At 41.5% G+C, this 18709-nt stretch overlaps 1 protein-coding gene across 1 annotated transcript in view; it reads right to left on the reverse strand.

Annotated features, from left to right (window-relative positions):
* POT1 (protection of telomeres 1) overlaps window positions 1-18709 on the reverse strand; it is a 113649-nt gene that overhangs the window by 86411 nt on the left and 8529 nt on the right. Inside the window, exons 3-4 of the mRNA XM_040411904.1 lie at window positions 12693-12823; window positions 8498-8788 (exon numbers count right to left, since the gene is read on the reverse strand). Coding sequence (XP_040267838.1) covers window positions 8498-8788; window positions 12693-12823 — 422 coding nt within the window. The remainder of the gene's footprint in view (window positions 1-8497; window positions 8789-12692; window positions 12824-18709) is intronic.

The following is an 18709-nucleotide window of genomic DNA, read 5'->3' on the forward strand; positions in this document are numbered from 1 at the left end:
TATATATCGCATATCGCACATGCTTCAAATTATATAGCAATATAGATTTTAGGCCATATCGCCCACCCCTACGTACAGGTACGCCCTGATGTCCCGATACTTAAGGACACACGGCGTACCTGTATAGAAGGGGTTAACAGTGAGAGAGCTCCCTCTCCCATCGGGGGCTGCTAGGCCGTTTCAGCCCCCGATTCTTGACGGGATCACAGAGGGAGGAGGCCCCCCTCCCTCCCCATCACCCGATGCTCTGTTGTGGCAGCAGATGATGGATACCATGGCAACTGGACGCCTTCACATGGTAAGGCTAAGTCTGATCAGAACTCTGATAAAGGCAGAAGTCTGATCAGACTAAGTGTAAACTTAAAATACAGTACACTATATAGTGTACTGTATTGTATTATACAGACATCAGACCCACTGGATCTTCAAGAACCAAGTGGGTCTGGGTCAAAAAATGTTTGATATTATCGCGTCCGTAATGACCTGATCTATAAAACGTTCATGTTACTTTCCCCGCACGGTGAACGCAATAAAAATAAAAACTATGATGAAATAGAAATTTTGCCCACCTTCCCAAAAAAGGGAATAAAAGTGATCAAAAAAGTTGTATGTACGCCAAAATGGTACCAATCAAAATCGGCACCTCATCCCACAAAAAATGAGACAATTACTCAAAAAGTAAAAAAAAATATGGCTCTCAGACTATGGAGACACTAAAACATGATTTTTTTTTCTAAAATGATGTTAATGTGATAAAGTAAAATAAATAAGAAAAACGATACATATTAGGTATCGCCGAGTCCGTAATAACCTGCTCTATAAAAATATCACATGACCTAACCCCTCAGGTGAATACCGTAAAAAAATAAAAATGGTGTAAAAAAAATTCAATTTTTTGTCACCTTACATCACAAAAAGTGTAATAGCAAGCGATTAAAAAGTCATACGCACCCCAAAATAGTGCCAATCAAACCGTCATCTCATCCTGAAAAAAATTAGCCCCTACACAAGACAGTAGCCAAAAAAATAAAATAAAACTATGGCTTTTAGAATGTGGAGACATTAAAGAATCTTAATTTTTTTTATTTTTTTTTATGCTTTGCTATGTGACAACCTGCTCTATAAAAATACCACATGATCTAACCTGTCAGATAAATGTTGTAAATAACAAAAAATAAAAAAGGTGCCAAAACAGCTATTTCTTGTTACATTGCCTCACAAAAAGTGTAATATAAAGCAACCAAAAATCATCTGTACCCTAAAATAGTACCAACAAAACTGCCACCCTATCCCGTAGTTTCCAAAATGGGGTCACTTTTTTGGAGTTTCTACTCTAGGGGTGCATCAGGGGGGCTTCAAATGGGACATGGTGTCAAAAAACCAGTCCAGCAAAATCTGCCTTCCAAAAACCGTATGGCATTCCTTTCCTTCTGCGCCCTGCCGTGTGCCCGTACAGCAGATAGCTGCTGAGGAAGAGGATTGAAGTCCTCGAAACGCGTTTGGCATTATATCCCTGTCTACAGCAAGATTCTGGATATGATCGATAAGATATAGATCATTCTTCATAAGTGGAGCGCTCCATTTTTTCATCTTACCTAAGCACCTCTCATAGGAATACCGGAACAAAGTTTCCAAGTCCCGCGATACCTCTGGGATACCACGTGACAAATACCAGAGTGCGAGGACGCCGAAAGTGAGCGGTGCAGCGAGCGGCCAAACCCGACTGCTGAAGACTCTTCTATATGGGTAAGCAATATTTCCCTGCTTTATACAATATGCCAAGCTATTGAAGGCCGCAGTATAAGCCGGCTAAAGGACTGCTGAAGATAAATATATAGAGGGAAACGGCATCCCCCAGCAGCATTCAATATTATAAGCCATTGCAGCTTGTGGATTTCCTTGGATCCGGACCAATTGAGCTAATATATTGTGGACATTGGGCAGGATACTAACGGACTTGGTAACATTTCCTATTTAAAGAGACAGTATCCCCAACACGATTGATTTGGATACATACTGCCATCTGGCAAAGGAACATTGTTGCGATATATAGAGTCCAACACATATTCAGGAGACCCTATCTTGTTGCGTTTCTGCATATATTTATATAACCAGTGCATTGTATTTTATTCCTTTTAGGGGTTGTTTAACGATTATTATTGTTTTAATTGTAAATTGTATCCATTGCTGCTATCACTCCATTGGCGGCTAATAAATAGTTGTTTGATGTGAACCACATAGTGAGTGCCAGTCGTTTTTCTATTTTAATTATATGAATTGTATTCAGCATTTATAGCTAGTTTTCACCATACACAGCGAATAGCAAATCCTGCTCTCCTATCTGTGACACACATACTCAGCAGCAGCGAAGAGGACATTAAACAGGGTATCCGTGAATCCAGTACTGAAGTGAAACAAAAACTTACTAGGAACTAGCAACATCTCTATTAGTTCCTCTCTATCTCTCTGCGGCTGCTCCTTTCTCCCCCTTCCCTCCATAGACTTTCATGGCCAGTAGCTGTAAACTTAATAGGCTGATAATGCATCTTCATCGCTGCCTCTTTGAAGATGGATTTTACCAGCAAAGTGTGAGTGCATGATCACTCAAGAAGGCAAGAGGGAGAAGGAGGAAAGGAGATTGAAAAATGGAGAAACATGTATTATATAGTAATAAAACCCGGTGCTAAGTTTATCTTCCTCAATTTATGGAAAAAAAAGAAACTACGGCTACTGCTGAGCACATCGCTGACCTGGTTCTGCTGAACCCTGAGGCTACAAGACAGCGATGCTCTGGCTCTTAAACATTAGTCTTTGAAAATCTAGAAGAGAAGTAGGAATCTAACTCTTTCTGATTCTCTAGTTTGTGCATTTAGTAAGAAGAGTCTGGTTTCACTCTTACTTGTCTCAGCTGCAAGCTAATGTATGGAAGGTGCATAGGAAAGTAAGGTGGTGGCAAATGTTATATTTTAGGCTGTTCATGGTTTGTCATTTATATATAGCAGGGGAATACAATGGGAGAACCCCCACCATATAAATCTGAAGTATGACACTGTATGGCCATAATGCAAACCAAAAATATACAGTTTGCTATACATTTTTTGGGGTTGTCCAATGTCTGCTGTGCTTGCTTACCACCCAAACAGAATGCAAAAGGAAACAGTTTTGACCTCCATTAAGTCCATAGGGACCAATGGCTACATTCAGAGTATATGCCTGGAGCTTTCGTGGCGTATATGTAGAATGTAGTGTTATGTGAACATAGCCTTAGACACTATAACCGGGGAGCAATTCCTCCGCATGCGGTCCGCAACAATCCCCAGCAAAAAATGCGTACAATGGAGGATGCCGGGGCGGACCACATGCACCACAAGGACATCTTACACAAAATGATACACTGTGCAGATGAAAACATATATACATACACAAATCACTGAAAAAATGCACCAAAATGATACGCAACTGACAATACTAGCTAATTCCTCAGGCCGATGTTAAAAGCTGAGAACTTTGCCAATATCTTCCCGTCAGGAACATATCGGAGTCTGGCTGTCAGTTGGTTTCTAGCACTGTTCAGACCCTGCTCACACACCACGGGTAGTTGGAGTGGTAGGACCCCATGCTTGCTGAGACACCGTGATGTGGTGCATGAGGGGCTACGATATGTTCCTGACTGGAAGATATTGGCAAAGTTCTCAGCTTTTAAAATCGGCCTGAGGAATTAGCTAGTATTGTCAGTTGCGTATCATTTTGGTGCATTTTTTTTCAGTGATTTGTGTATGTAAATACAGTTGAGACCAAAAGTATGGACACACCTTCTCATTCAAAGAGTTTTCTTTATTTTCATGACTATGAAGGCATCAAAACTATGAATTAACACATGTGGAATTATATACATAACAAACAAGTATGAAACAACTGAAAATATGTCATATTCTAGGTTCTTCAAAGTAGCCACCTTTTGCTTTGATTACTGCTTTGCACACTCTTGGCATTCTCTTGATGAGCTTCAAGAGGTAGTCCCCTGAAATGGTCTTCCAACAGTCTTGAAGGAGTTCCCAGAGATGCTAAGCACTTGTTAGCCCTTTTGCCTTCACTCTGCGGTCCAGCTCACCCCAAACCATCTCGATTGGGTTCAGGTCCAGTGACTGTGGAGGCCAGGTCATCTGGTGCAGCACCCTATCACTCTACTTCATGGTCAAATAGCCCTTACTTTCAAAGTTTTCCCAATTTTTCGGCTGACTGACTGACCTTCATTTCTTAAAGTAATGATGGCCACTCGTTTTTCTTTACTTAGCTGCTTTTTTCTTGCCATAATACAAATTCTAACAGTCTATTCAGTAGGACTATCAGCTGTGTATCCACCTGACTTCTCCTCAATGCCACTGATGGTCCCAAACTCATTTAGAAGGCAAGAAATCCCACTTATTAAACCTGACAGGGCACACCTGTGAAGTGAAAACCATTTCTGGGGACTATCTCCTGAAGCTCATCAAGAGAATGCCAAGAGTGTGCAAAGCAGTAATCAAAGCAAAAGGTGGCTACTTTGAAGAACCTAGAATATGACATATTTTCAGTTGTTTCACACTTGTTTGTTATGTATATAATTCCACATGTGTTAATTCATAGTTTTGATGCCTTCAGTGTAAATCTACAATTTTCATAGTCATGAAAATAAAGAAAACTCTTTGAATGAGAAGGTGTGTCCAAACTTTTGGTCTGTACTGTATATTTTCATCTGCACAATGTATAATTTTGTGTAAGATGTCCTTGTGGTGCATGCGGTCCGCCCCGGCATCCTTCATTGTACGCATTTTTTGCTGGGGATTTCTGTTATCTGCGGACCACATGCGGAGGAATTACTCCCCCGGTTATAGACACGCTACAGTGTCTGGGTTTGGAGCATTTCCACCCGTTTAGGCCACTTTTTTCAGTGAGTTTTTGTCTTTATGTGTATGGAATGTGCCACTTCATCTTGGTGGTAATGTTCTTTTGCACCTGGTAGCTTCTGTGTCACATGGTCTGTTGTGTGTGCGGCTCACAGCTTTATTTTACCTCACAGTGCATTGGTGATACCACTATGGAGGCATGTGAGAGTCTGGCTGTGAGTTGGTTTCAAGCACTGTTCAGACCCTGTTCACACACCACGGGTAGTTGGAGTGGTAGGACCCCATACGTGCTGAGACACCGTGACGTGGTGCATGAGGGGCTCCGATATGTTCCTGGCTGGAAGATATTGGCAAAGTTCTCAGCTTTTAACATCGGCCTGAGGAATTAGCTAGTATTTTCAGTTGCGTATCATTTTGGTGCATTTTTTTCAGTGATTTGTGTATATATAGCCTTAGACACAGTATATTTTTTAAACCTTTAAATTGCAATTAACCCCTTCCTGACAGTCTATTTTTGCAAATCTGAAATGTATTACTTTATGAGGTAATAACTTTGGAATGCTTTTACTTATCTAACCGATTCTGAGATTGCTTTCTCGTGACATATCATACATGTTAAATTGTAAATTGGAGTTTTACCTTTAGTTTTTAAAAAATCCAAAATTTGGAAAAATTAGCAATGTTTGAAATTTAAATTTCTCCGCTTTTAAAATAGTTGGCAACATCTCATAAAATACCGTATTTTTTGCTTTATAAGATGCACCTGATGATAAGACGCGCCTAGACTTTTGAGGAGATAAATAAGAAAAAAAGGTGTGCTTTTGGTGAGTTTTGAACTAATGGTGGTCTGTGGATGACGCACTGTTTTGGGGGGACCTGTGGATGACGCACTGTTTTGGGGGGACCTGTGGATGACGCACTGTTTTTGGGGGACCTGTGGATGACGCACTGTTTTTGGGGGACCTGAGGATGACGCACTGTTTTGGGGGGACCTGTGGATGACACACATATAGCATCTTATGTAATGGGGGTCACTATTCACACAGGGACAATTTACTGTGGCACATATGATACTGTGACCAGCATAAGATGATCTTATGCTGGTCACAGAATCATATGTGTCACAGTATATTGTCCCTGTGCGAATAGTGACCCTCATTACACCACAGGGCACACAGTAGACTTTATATGTAAAATCTTTTAATGGCTCTGCTTTCTTCTATAACAGTACTCACTATAAAAGCAGCAGTCCGGCCAGCACGTGACATCACTCACTCAGTCAGTCAGTCATGCTCCTGCCAGCTTCATTAATGAAGTGGGAGGAGCATGTCAGAGTGAGTGACGTCACGCGCCGGCTGGACCGCTGCTTTCATAGTGAGTACTGTTATAGAAGAAAGCAGAGTGTAATGAAGCAGTTTTCATATGTAAAGTCTATAATCTTCAAGCAGTGTCTCTGCTTTAAACTAGGGCAATTCTCTGTAGTAGTACAACTCACTATGAAAGCGGCAGGCAGGGCGGCAGCGTAACCTCGCGATGCTCACTCATTCACGCTCCTGCTCCTCCTTCATGAATGAAGTGGGAGGAGCGTGAATGAGTAAGAATCGCGAGGTTACCCTGCCGCTTTCATAGTGAGTTGTACTACTACAGAGGATTACAGAGATACTGCTTGAAGATTATAGACTGTACATATGAAAATTGCTTTGAGCGGGGCCCGATGTATTACAGTACAGTGACTGCATCGGGCCCCGCCGCGAGTGTTGCTAGCCTCCGTCCCCTCCTCCCACCCCTCTGATACATCGCAGGCCGCAATGTATCAGCGTCACCAAAGTAAACATGGCAGTGTTCGCTTTATAAGACGCACAGCCATTTTCTCCCCACTTTCTCCCCCCGTCTTATAAAGCGAAAAATATAGTATTACTTTAATGGCATCTGTCAGCAGATTTGTACCTATGAAACTGGCTGACCTGTTACATGTGCGCGTGGCACCTGAAGACATCTGTGTTGATCATATTTGCCCACATTGCTGAGAAAAATTATGTTTTAATATCTGCAAATGAGGGCAAAAAGGGCATTGCCATTACACCTAGAGCCTGCACTCTCTCTGCAATGGCTACTCTTTCTCCACTTTGACAGGACCTGGCAGTGAAAACATCATAATGCTTGGCCCTGAAGTGGCAGTTGCATTGCCCGCAGCATCTGAGAGGTTAATCCACCAGCATAAGCATTTTTAGCGATGCCGGTGGATACAGTCAGGCCCTTATTTCCTTAAAGAGGACCTTTCACCGATTATTACACTATGAACTAACTATACAGACACGGAGAGCGGCCCCCGGGGATCTCACTGCACTTACTATTATCCCCGGGCGCCGCTCCGTTCTCCTGTTATGCCCTCCGGTATCTCCGCTCACTAAGTTATAGTAGGCAGAGATTCCGTTCACTAAGTTATGGTAGGCGGAGTCTGCCCTTGTTCTGCTCTAGCGCTGGCCAATCGCAGCGCAGAGCTCACAGCCTGGGAGGTTATTTTCTCCCAGGCTGTGAGCTCTGCAATGCGATTGGCCAGCGCTACAGAAGAACAAGGGCAGACTCTGCCTACCATAACTTAGTGAACGGAGATACCGGAGGACATAGCAGGAGAACGGAGCGGCGCCCAGGGATAATAGTAAGTGCAGTGAGATCCCCGGGCGCCGCTCTACATATCTGTATAGTTAGTTCATAGTGTAATAATCGGTGAAAGGTCCTCTGAAAGGTATTTATTAAGGGGTGGAGTGAGCATTTTGACGCTACAGGTATTTTGCAGAAATTAATGTGCAGTGGAAAATTGCATGTTTTCTACAGATATGGCATTCAGTGCCCAATATGCTGTGCCCAGATAGTTCCATCTGAGACACATAAGGCCCTTAAATTGTAAGGCCAGTTGTACCAGGTACTAAAATGCCATAAATGTGAAGTTTGTTTTCCACTTTTTATCCCATTATGGGATCCCTGTTTCAATGCAGTACAACACATGCTGTATTGTACTGCACTAAACTGTCAATATTACACTGAGTTTGCCTATGGCAGGCCCAAAGGCCTTTGGAAGGCTTGGGGCTGCAATGGCAACCATTGCCCCCTGTCATTGTGTAGATGGAGAGAAAGAGGGAGTCCCCTCCTTTTGCAAACCCCATAGATGTGGTGGTCAGCATTGACCGCGGCATCTGAGAGGATAATCCACCAGGATCAGCGTTTTCATCTCTGGGACCCGCATCGACACTGAGAACGGAGCGGGGAAACGCTCTACCCATAGTAGTGAATGGGAGCGCACTGCGCTTGTGCGGCCACCGCTCCCATTCATTTCTATGGGGCCAACGGAAATAGCCGACCCAATAGAAATGAATTGAGGGCGGCTGCACATGTGCAGTGCACCCTCCACAACTTTCGGGGCTCCATCCTCGGTTTAGGTTTATATCCTAGCAATATGCCCCTTCATTGTCCGAGATGGGAAAACCCCATAAGGAAGTAAAAATATAATGAAAAGTGCAAGGTTTTATGGGTAAGGAAAGATATCCAATCTGTAGTTTGGCAGCACTACTGACAAAGTAAAAGTGAGTAAACAGTACATTGAATTAAATTACCTTAAGGAGATATGATGCTTTATCAATCTCAGCTTTTCCAACAAGTTGACATAGCATATCGAAATACTGTCCAGGCTGAACATTTGATAAATTCCGTCTTGAGCTGGAAAAACCTTGCAGCCCCAATTGCCAATTCCGTAAGGTTTCTACAGTTTTCTGGTCTTCTGCTGTAAAGCTGTAAGATTTACTACTGGTCCTTGGAATGAGAGGAGCACCAACAGTACCTTCAAATACTAATGCTGAGAAACCACTACTACTAATGCCTTGAAATTCATTGTTAAACTTTTGGATCTAAGAGCAAAAAAATAATATAACAAATATAGATCTTATGTGTGATGAATGCACTGTATGTATAACACTGATAAAAACTGAATAATTCACAACATTTTACTTACTTGGTCAAAAAGACCAAATATTCTGCCTATATCTATAGTAGGTATGGGCAACAGCTTTTAGTACCGTATACAGGTGAAACTCAAAAAATTCGAATATCGTGCAAAGTTCATTTATTTCAGTAATGCAACTTAGAAGGTGAAACTAACACATGAGATAGACTCATTACATGCAAAGCGAGATATTTCAAGCCTTTATTTGTTATAATTTGGATGATTATGGCTTATAGTTTATGAAAACCCCAGTCACAATTTTGAGGTACCCTTTTCTCAGGGGGGTATGGATTAATTAGCCGACTAGAGTGTGACACTTTGAGTCTAGAATATTGAACCTTTTCACAAAAATTCTAATTTTAAGCTGCATTAATGCAATTCCTTTTAATTTGCATTACTGAAATAAATGGACTTTTGCACGATATTCTAATTGTTCGAGTTTCACCTGTATTAGTAATAATACTGTGTTATGGTAACACTACAAAACTTTGATATTCCACATCTTCCCCTCATCATTCTGGTCCCATCAGGAGAAGAATGTACTTGGACAAGGCTCTGTGTAGATCCATCACCAGTCATCCTTATTTATCTGATGAATGAGGTTCAGCCACATGGGAAATCACTTGCGAGAGGGTATATGTACATCCACAAGGGTCATAAATTGAACAGATAGGGGTAGCTTCACACAGTTTTTATGGAAGCGGTTATTAGTATGCAGGAGGCAAAGGGAGTGGTGAGTGTAGCTCTGCACTGGCTGTATTAATTGCTTCCTGGTGTTCTTCCGGGCCCTGCTCTGCACTGTGTCCTTACTGCATCCAACATCAGGGAGTAGTGCACACTATGTCTGATCTGAGGTCTGATGGAGATTGGAGGTTTGATGGGAGTCTGATCTGAGGTCTGAAGGAGATTGGGAGTCTGATACAGTGGTTTGATAAAGGTCTGACTTGAGGTCTGATGGAGCTTGGGGTTTGATCTGAGGAGGAATGGGGGTCTGATCTGAGGCCTAAGAAGGAACACGGGTCTAATAAGAGGTCTGATGGAGCTTGGGAGTCTGATCTAATGAAAAACATTTTTTCTATATCCTCTTCAGGACAGGGCCATTTTACGTTCAGCATTCCCAGAGCTATAACTTTTTTATTTTTCCATCCACATAGCCATATGAGGCCTTGTTTTTTGCCGGACAAGATGTACTTTTTAATGGCTCAATTTAAAGTTGCATACACTGGATGGTATGAATTTTTTTTTTTTAAATAAGGTGGAATTATTAAAAAACGCATTTCAGTCACAATTTTATGGGTTTTATTTTTACAGTGTTTTCTATGCTGTAAAACTGACCTGTTACCTTCATTTTCTGGGTCAGTGCAACGATACTACCACATTTATATAATTTTTTTTGTGTTTTAATACTGAAAAAAAACAAAACTTTGGAAAAAAATAATTACATATTAAGACCCCCACAACTTTATTTTTATGTGTACGGAGCTGTGTGAAAACTCATTTTATGCGGGGCGATCTGTAGTTTTTATTGATACCATTTTGAAGTGTGTTTCATATTTTAATCATTTTTTATAAAAATTGTTGGAGAGAGGTAAAGTGACAAAAAATGGCAAATTGGCAATTTAGATATTTTTTTTCCATTACACCATTCGCCCTATGGGATAAATATTTTAATATTTTAATAGTATGTGCGTTTTTGCATGCGGCGATGCCTACAGTATGATGTTTTTTTTTTTAACTGTTTTTTATTTTGGTGAAAGGGGGTGATTTGAATTTAAAATCTTTTTATTCTTTCTTTTACACTTTAATAGTTCCCCTAGGGAATCATTAGAATGCTTCTCTCATAGACCCCAATGCATTAGCATCGGTGTCTATGAGAATTACGCTATGTTCCTATTGAGCCCCACCACAGGCAGGGCTTTTATAGGAACCCATCTGCGTCAGCCTTGGATTATTCAGGAGGACTGAAGCTGCCGCACACACCATCCGCCTCCCCCGATCCCTGCTAGGGGGGAGCTGTTGCACGCCTGGGAGCAAGCATTCCTGGTCTTTTGAGATCCTAGATGCCATGGTCACATTGGACCACGGCATCTGAGGGGTTAAATGGGTGCAATAAACATTATTGCTGAATGCATATATTATCCCCGAGTGACTGCTGTTTAAAACTGCAGGCATCCAGTAGCTATGGATCCTGCTGCGCTCGCGAGAGGGTGCCACATTTAAATACCTGACTCCCGATGTAAATTTACATTGGGCAGTAGGGAAGAGAATATCCTAGATGTGTCTTATGGTCTGGTGCGTCTTATAGTCCAAAAAATATGGTATATGTCTCCTTCCTGCTGGATCCACTTATGGCTTTGGCTGAAAAACCTGCAGGTAAATCTACCTCAAACCTTCCTCCAAAAAACTGTGTGAAACTACCCATACACTGAAGATTTCTCATCCCAATTTGCTGGTGGAAAATCCACAGCTTATTACAGTACCAGCATAGATTGTGTAAAAAAATCCAAATTGAAATTGACATGCAGTGCAGATTTGAAATCCACAACATGTCAGTAAATCCATGTCAAGTTCAGAGCATAATCAGCAACAACATCTGTAGGTGACTTGTACAGTTTTTGCGGCAGATTTGTTATATTTTTTTTTAGCCAGTCAATTTACTTCTGGTGTGGACACACAGCTTACACTGCTGCCATAGATTTTTACATATGGCATTGGGGGGCTATTTGTATGTACTTGTAGATGGACACTGCCCAAGTAATCCTTTCATGACCTCATGTACAGAACACAATTTCAACAATTTTTGAAGGGGCAAAACTTCTGTCAGAAGAACTCTCAAACGGCCTATTTGTTGCAAAAATTTCTCCAGAAACAACCCCATTTGTAGGACACTGATTTAGAGTCAAATAGAATTCTGCACCAAATCTGACACCAAATCAAATTTTACCATTGTTTCTTCTTCTGGAGCAATATGTGACATTTATCATGCTAAGAGAATTGTATCTGAAACTTCCTATACTATAATAAAATAGCATGGTATCAAGAAGTAGAACTATCTAATATATACCTGGTCCACAATTTATAAACATGGGTGCTCTACACTGATTCTAATAAGTTTTATTGTCCTGATGAAGGGGGCTGTCCGCCCCTGAAACGCGTAGACTTTTGAATAAAAGATTACCTATATGGTAACATCTCAACACGGAGTCTTTCTTCTGCATCAGCGCCGTTTAATTTGGTCCGATCTTCTGCTTTCAACTTAACGTGCTCTACACTGAGGGAGACACTCCCAGAACATAACATTAGCGAGCGTGCAGTGTGAACATTTCTTTATTGGACATGCCAAGACCCTAAACCAGGGTTCAACAACCTTTGGCACTCCAGCTGTTGTGAAACTACAACTCCCAGCATGCAAAGCTGCTCAATTGTTCTCTGAACTGTCATAGAAGGTAATGGAGCATGCTGGGAGTCATAGTTTCACAACAGCTGGAGTGCCGAAGGTTGCTGAACCCTGCCCTAAACCTTTCACCTCACATTCAATGAACTCTCGTCGAAACCTGACCTAATTTAATTGATTTACAATAAAAACTTAAAGAAATACGAAGAAAGACATGGAAACCACTGTATCCAAAAATCACCACCAGGTGTTCCCACAGTTCTCTCTGGTTCTTGTTATGTAACAGATTTTATGGTATTGAAGAAAGATTTATTGTGATTTTTGAATACAGTGAATTACAGGTCTTTCTTCTGAAAAGAATCAGAACTCGGTGTACTTATAATTTACACATATGACTGCAGCATTAAAAGCATACCTTTATTCTATGAAATCGAACAATATCACCAATTTTAAAAATACTTGGAAGTCCATCTTGATTTCCACTGAAAAATGTACACTTCAGCTTGACATTAGATTGGTCCACTATGGTAATAACTGAACAAAAATCTGTGGTAAAAAAAAGAAAACAAAAAGAAAAGAAAAGGTAAAGCTACGTCACCTTGCTGTGCAACTATGCTTAACCCTTAAGATACCCGAGGTTTTTTCGTTTTTATTTTTCTTCCCCATCTTACTTGAGCCATAACTTTGTCTGTTCTGTTTTTGCCATTTCCATTCACATAGCTATATAAGGGCTTATTGTTTGTGGGACAAGTTGTACTTTCTAATGCCACCATTAATTATGGCATACAATGCAGTGGGAAGCAGTAAAAAAATTCCAAATGGGGTGGAATTGGAAAAAAATATGCAATTCCTCCACCGTCTTACAGGTTTTGTTCCCACTGCATTTTGTTTGCAGCAAAACTGACCCATGTCCTTCGTTCTCTGGGTCAGTACGATTTCAATATAAATTTAAACTTTGGGAATTTTTTTTTTTTTTTTTTTACACATCACCATATTCTGACCCATATAACTTTTTTATAGTTATGTCTACTGAGCTGTATAGGGGTTAATTTTTTTGCGGGACTCTTTATTGATACCATATTGGAGTGTGTGTGACTTATTGATCACATTTTTTTGGGTAAAAGAAGCAATGAAAAAATGGCAAATTGGCCATTTTGACCCTTTTTCCGTTACGCCATTTGCCGTATTGGAAAAATCTTTTTATATTTGAATAGTACGGGCGTTTTTTGGTCACAGTGATAGCCATGATGTTTATATTTTTTGGTTATTTAGGTACAGTATTTATTTTTTTATTATACGGAAAGGGAGGTGATTTAAACTATTATATTCTATTTTTTATATATTTTTGAAACTTAAAAAAAAAATTGTAATAATTTTGAAGCTCATATATGAGGCCATAAAATCGTTTTTTAATTTTTAATTTTGAACAATTGTGTATTTTTTTATATGAATTTATTACTGTCAATTCCTCATTTCTTATGTTGGCCTGCCATCTGGTAGCCAAAATAAGAATTGCAGCATGAATGCTGTGGGTCTCTTCAGCAAGCCCCAGCGCATTTAAAGCAACTACCGACATCCCCATTGGCCTCAGGGAATGTCGGTGGGAAGCCGGGAATCATGAGATTCCAGGTTTTTGATACTTTAGATCTCACTTGATCTCGGCATCTAAAGCCTTTAATTACCGCGATCAGCATTCTTGCTGGTCATGGTAATTAGCCACAGTTCTCCGCTGTTTGAAACAGCAGAGACCTGCTGGCCATGAAACCCGCTGCACGTGCACATCGCTCCAGCGAGTAACTCAACTTTTGTATAAATTTTTCTTAACATGTCCCTAATAACATGTTTCGCTGTGTGCTTAAAATATACTCCTCTGTACACCGCTGACTGCTTTTTATCAATGGGGCCGCACCGCAGTGAGTATGGGCAGGAGCAAATATTGCTGCTTCTGCCCCCTGGAGGTTTACTAAAGGCTGGCATAGCACATGGGTACTCTGTAACCATGTGCTCTGCCAGGATTAGCTGAACGGCGCGGGCTCCTGCTTCTGCCTGTACCTGCTTCTTTAAGCTAAGAGAACTGCATGTCAGCTTTTACCTTAGCGAAGCAGGCACAGGCAGGAGCCCGCTCTACTCAGCTAATCCTACAAAGTTACAGAGCACCCATGTGCTATGCTATCATTTAGTAATCATCGAGGGGGCACGGGCAGGAGCAGTAATATGCGAGTACACTGCGCTGCGGCCCCATTGATAAAATTGTCAACTCCGTATACCGCTGAAAAGTCAGCGGTGTATAGGCAAGTAGATTTTAAGCGCACAGCGAAATGTGTGCTTTAGGGAGGGAAAAGTGTATTAAAAATACATTAATAAACTAGATTACAAAAACTTATTAGGGCATTAGGGACAGGTTAACAAAAATGTATACAAAAGTTTAGTTTCTCTTCAAATTATGACATTTAGGTTCTGTACACATTTATGCTGCGGATTCCATTTCTGTAGGACCCATTTTTAAAGCGTACCTCCTCTGAAGCTCTCCTGCCTGATACAACATCAGAAATAAAAAGACACTACAGTCGTGGCCAAAAGTTTTGAGAATTACATAAATATTGGAAATTGGAAAAGTTGCTGCTTAAGTTTTTATAATAGCAATTTGCATATACTCCAGAATGTTATGAAGAGTGATCAGATGAATTGCATAGTCCTTCTTTGCCATGAAAATTAACTTAATCACAAAAAACCTTTCCACTGCATTTCAGTCATTAAAAGGACCTGCTGAGATAATTTCAGTAATCGTCTTGTTAACTCAGGTGAGAATGTAGACGAGCACAAGACTGGAGATCATTATGTCAGGCTGATTGGGTTAAAATGGCAGACTTGACATGTTAAAAGGAGGGTGATGCTTGAAATCATTGTTTTTCCATTGTTAACCATGGTGACCTGCAAAGAAACGCGTGCAGCCATCATTGCTTTGCATAAAAATGGCTTCACAGGCAAGGATATTATGGCTACTAAGATTGCACCTCAATCAACAATTTATAGGATCATCAAGAACTTCAAGGAAAGAGGTTCAATTCTTGTTAAAAAGGCTTCAGGGCGTCCAAGAAAGTCCAGCAAGCGCCAGGATCGTCTCCTAAAGAGGATTCAGCTGCGGGATCGGAGTGCCACCAGTGCAGAGCTTGCTCAGGAATGGCAGCAGGCAGGTGTGAGCGCATCTGCACGCACAGTGAGGCGAAGACTTTTGGAAGATGGCCTGGTGTCAAGAAGGGCAGCAAAGAAGCCACTTCTCTCCAAAAAAAACATCAGGGACAGATTGATCTTCTGCAGAAAGTATGGTGAATGGACTGCTGAGGACTGGGGCAAAGTCATATTCTCCGATTGTTTGGGGCATCTGGAAAAAGGCTTGTCCGGAGAAGAAAAGGTGAGCGCTACCATCAGTCCTGTGTCATGCCAACAGTAAAGCATCCTGAGACCATTCATGTGTGGGGTTGCTTCTCATCCAAGGGAGTGGGCTCACTCACAATTTTGCCCAAAAACACAGCCATGAATAAAGAATGGTACCAAAACACCCTCCAACAGCAACTTCTTCCAACAATCCAACAACAGTTTGATGAAGAACAATGCATTTTCCAGCTCGATGGAGCACCGTGCCATAAGGCAAAAGTTATAACTAAGTGGCTCGGGGACCAAAACGTTGACATTTTGGGTCCATGGCCTGGAAACTCCCCAGATCTTAATCCCATTGAGAACTTGTGGCCAATCCTCAAGAGGCGGGTGGACAAACAAAAACCCACTAATTCTGACAAACTCCAAGAAGTGATTATGAAAGAATGGGTTGCTATCAGTCAGGAATTGGCCCAGAAGTTGATTGAGAGCATGCCCAGTCGAATTGCAGAGGTCCTGAAAAAGAAGGGCCAACACTGCAAATACTGACTCTTTGCATAAATGTCATGTAATTGTCGATAAAAGCCTTTGAAACGTATGAAGTGCGTGTAATTATATTTCACTACATCACAGAAACAACTGAAACAAAGATCTAAAAGCAGTTTAGCAGCAAACTTTGTGAAAACTAATATTTGTGTCATTCTCAAAACTTTTGGCCACGACTGTAGATATGCTGGGTGGTACAGTAGCTGAGGCAATTGTCTGATGAAATAAAACACATGAAAAATACTCGCTGATTTCAGATGTTTTATTTTAAAGGACTCAAATGGGAGCTTAACAGATCCTAATGCATTTACAAATTTGCAGGAATTATCCAGGATATTGATGACCTATACTCAGAATAGGTCAAAAGTATTAGGTCTGTGGGGGTCTGACTGCTGGCTCCCTCGTCGATTAGCTGTTTGAAGAGACTACTGTGCTCACCGGAGCTCTGAGGAGCGTGGCGGTCTCTTTACAGCTTATCAAGAACCAGACACGTCAGTGTTTGGTCAGTGATTTCCATCAGTGATCTTGAGCCAAAACCACGTGCGGCTCTAAACACAGAACAGGTGCAGATCTTTCCCTTATACCTTATGTCTGTGCAGGCTCCAATCCTGGTTTTGGTTGACAATCACTGACGTGTGAATGAGGCTTGACTTGTAGTTTTCATTGGTATCATTTTGGGATACATAATTTTAATCCAAAATTTTTTTTTGTTGTGAATAAGGAAAACATATCACGCGTTACATGTTAAATGTATGGTGCAAGTCGCTACAGACACGGTGATGGCAAATATGTGGATCGGGTTCTATTTTTGTAACTTTTATCACAGACAAGTAATTTTACAATGAAAAAGCGTAATTTTGAGTTATTTTTTAACAAACTTTTTTTTCAAAATTTTTTAAGACTTGCTAGTCCCACAAAGGAACTTTAACAGGTTATCTTTTGATCGTTTGTATAATACACTGTACTTTATTGTGAAGGAGATTTTATTATACTGTCAGTACTATACCAATAGGCACTACAGGCATCCACCTAGAGCAGGCCTGAGGGCCTTGATTATGATAAGCCATCAGCAACTTGCGGTCTTCAAGAGGGTGCTCTCTCCCTCTAAACCAGTTAGATGCCTCTTGACTGTGGCACCTAAGGGGTTAACTTGCCCGTTTTGGTGTCTCTGCTAGTCCGGGCCTTTAATGCAGGAGAGCAGCTGCCATGCGACAGCCAAGCTCTTGCTCATCGCTGCACACTAAGCCGCTGTAAAAACACAGCAGCCTAGCCTAAGGACCCTTAATGACCTCTCGAAAAAGGCATATTGGTGGTCACTAAGGGGTTAAAGGGATTCTGTCACCTCCTTTTACCATTTTAAGCTGGCACCATCGCTATGTTGACTAAAGTAGCTTATTTCCAGGACTCTTATTTTTACTTTATTTCGTTTAGTAGTTTTGATGTAAAAGCGATTTTTATGTTATGCTAATTAGGGTCCAAGGTGCCCAGAGGGGCGTTTTTTCCCTCTCCGGTGCCCAGTGACGCCCCCCTGCAGTGCCCAAGACAGCCTCCTGATAGTCAAAACACCTCCCACAGCCCGGCAAACGGTTCCGCCCCCTCCGCACGTCATAATCTACCTTATAGATATGCCCCGTCCTCCTTCCTGTCTGCGGACAGAAAACTCGCGCAGGCGCAGTACCGCCTGCGCGATCATCAACCTCCTGAGGGCAACAGCCTCAAAAGTCTGACTGGGCATGCGCCGAGCCCAGTGATGTGACCTGAGCGATGTTGCCCTCAGGACGTTGATGATCGCGCAGGTTCTGGCTGCAGACAGGAAGGAGGACGGGGCATATCTATAAGGTAGATTATGACGTGCGGAGGGGGCGGAACCGTTTGCTGGGCTGTGGGACGTGTTTTGATTATCAGGAGGCTGTCTTGGGCACTGCAGGGGGGCCTCACTGGGCACCGGAGAGTGAGAAAAAACGCCCCTTCTGGGCACCTTGGACCCTAATTAGCATAACATAAAAATCGCTTTTACATCAAAACTACTAAACAAAATAAAGTAAAAAGAAGAGTCCTGGAAATAAGCTACTTTAGTCAACATAGCGATGGTGCCAGCTTAAAATCGTAAAAGAAGGTGACAGAATCCCTTTAACTTTATTCTTCTTTAAAGGGTTTTGTCACCAGCAAAGTGGCATTTATCATGTAGAGAAAGTTAATACAAGGCACTTACTAATGTATTGTTATTATCCATATTGCTTCATTTGCTGGCTGGATTCATTTTCCCATCAAGTTATACACTGCTCGTTTCCATGGTTATGACCACCCTGCAATCCAGCAGAGGTGATCGTGCTTGCACACTATAGGAAAAAATGTCGGCTTATCTGGTGAATGGAACCGTGGGGGCTCACATAGGTTGGTGCTTTTTTTTAATAGTATAGCACGGCCACCGCTGAGATTGCAGGGTGGTCATAACCATGGAAACGAGCAGTGTACAACGTGATGGAAAAATTAATCCAGCCAGCAAAGGAG

This window comes from Bufo bufo, chromosome 1 (assembly GCF_905171765.1).
Source record: "Bufo bufo chromosome 1, aBufBuf1.1, whole genome shotgun sequence".
NCBI classification, from domain to species: domain Eukaryota; kingdom Metazoa; phylum Chordata; class Amphibia; order Anura; family Bufonidae; genus Bufo; species Bufo bufo.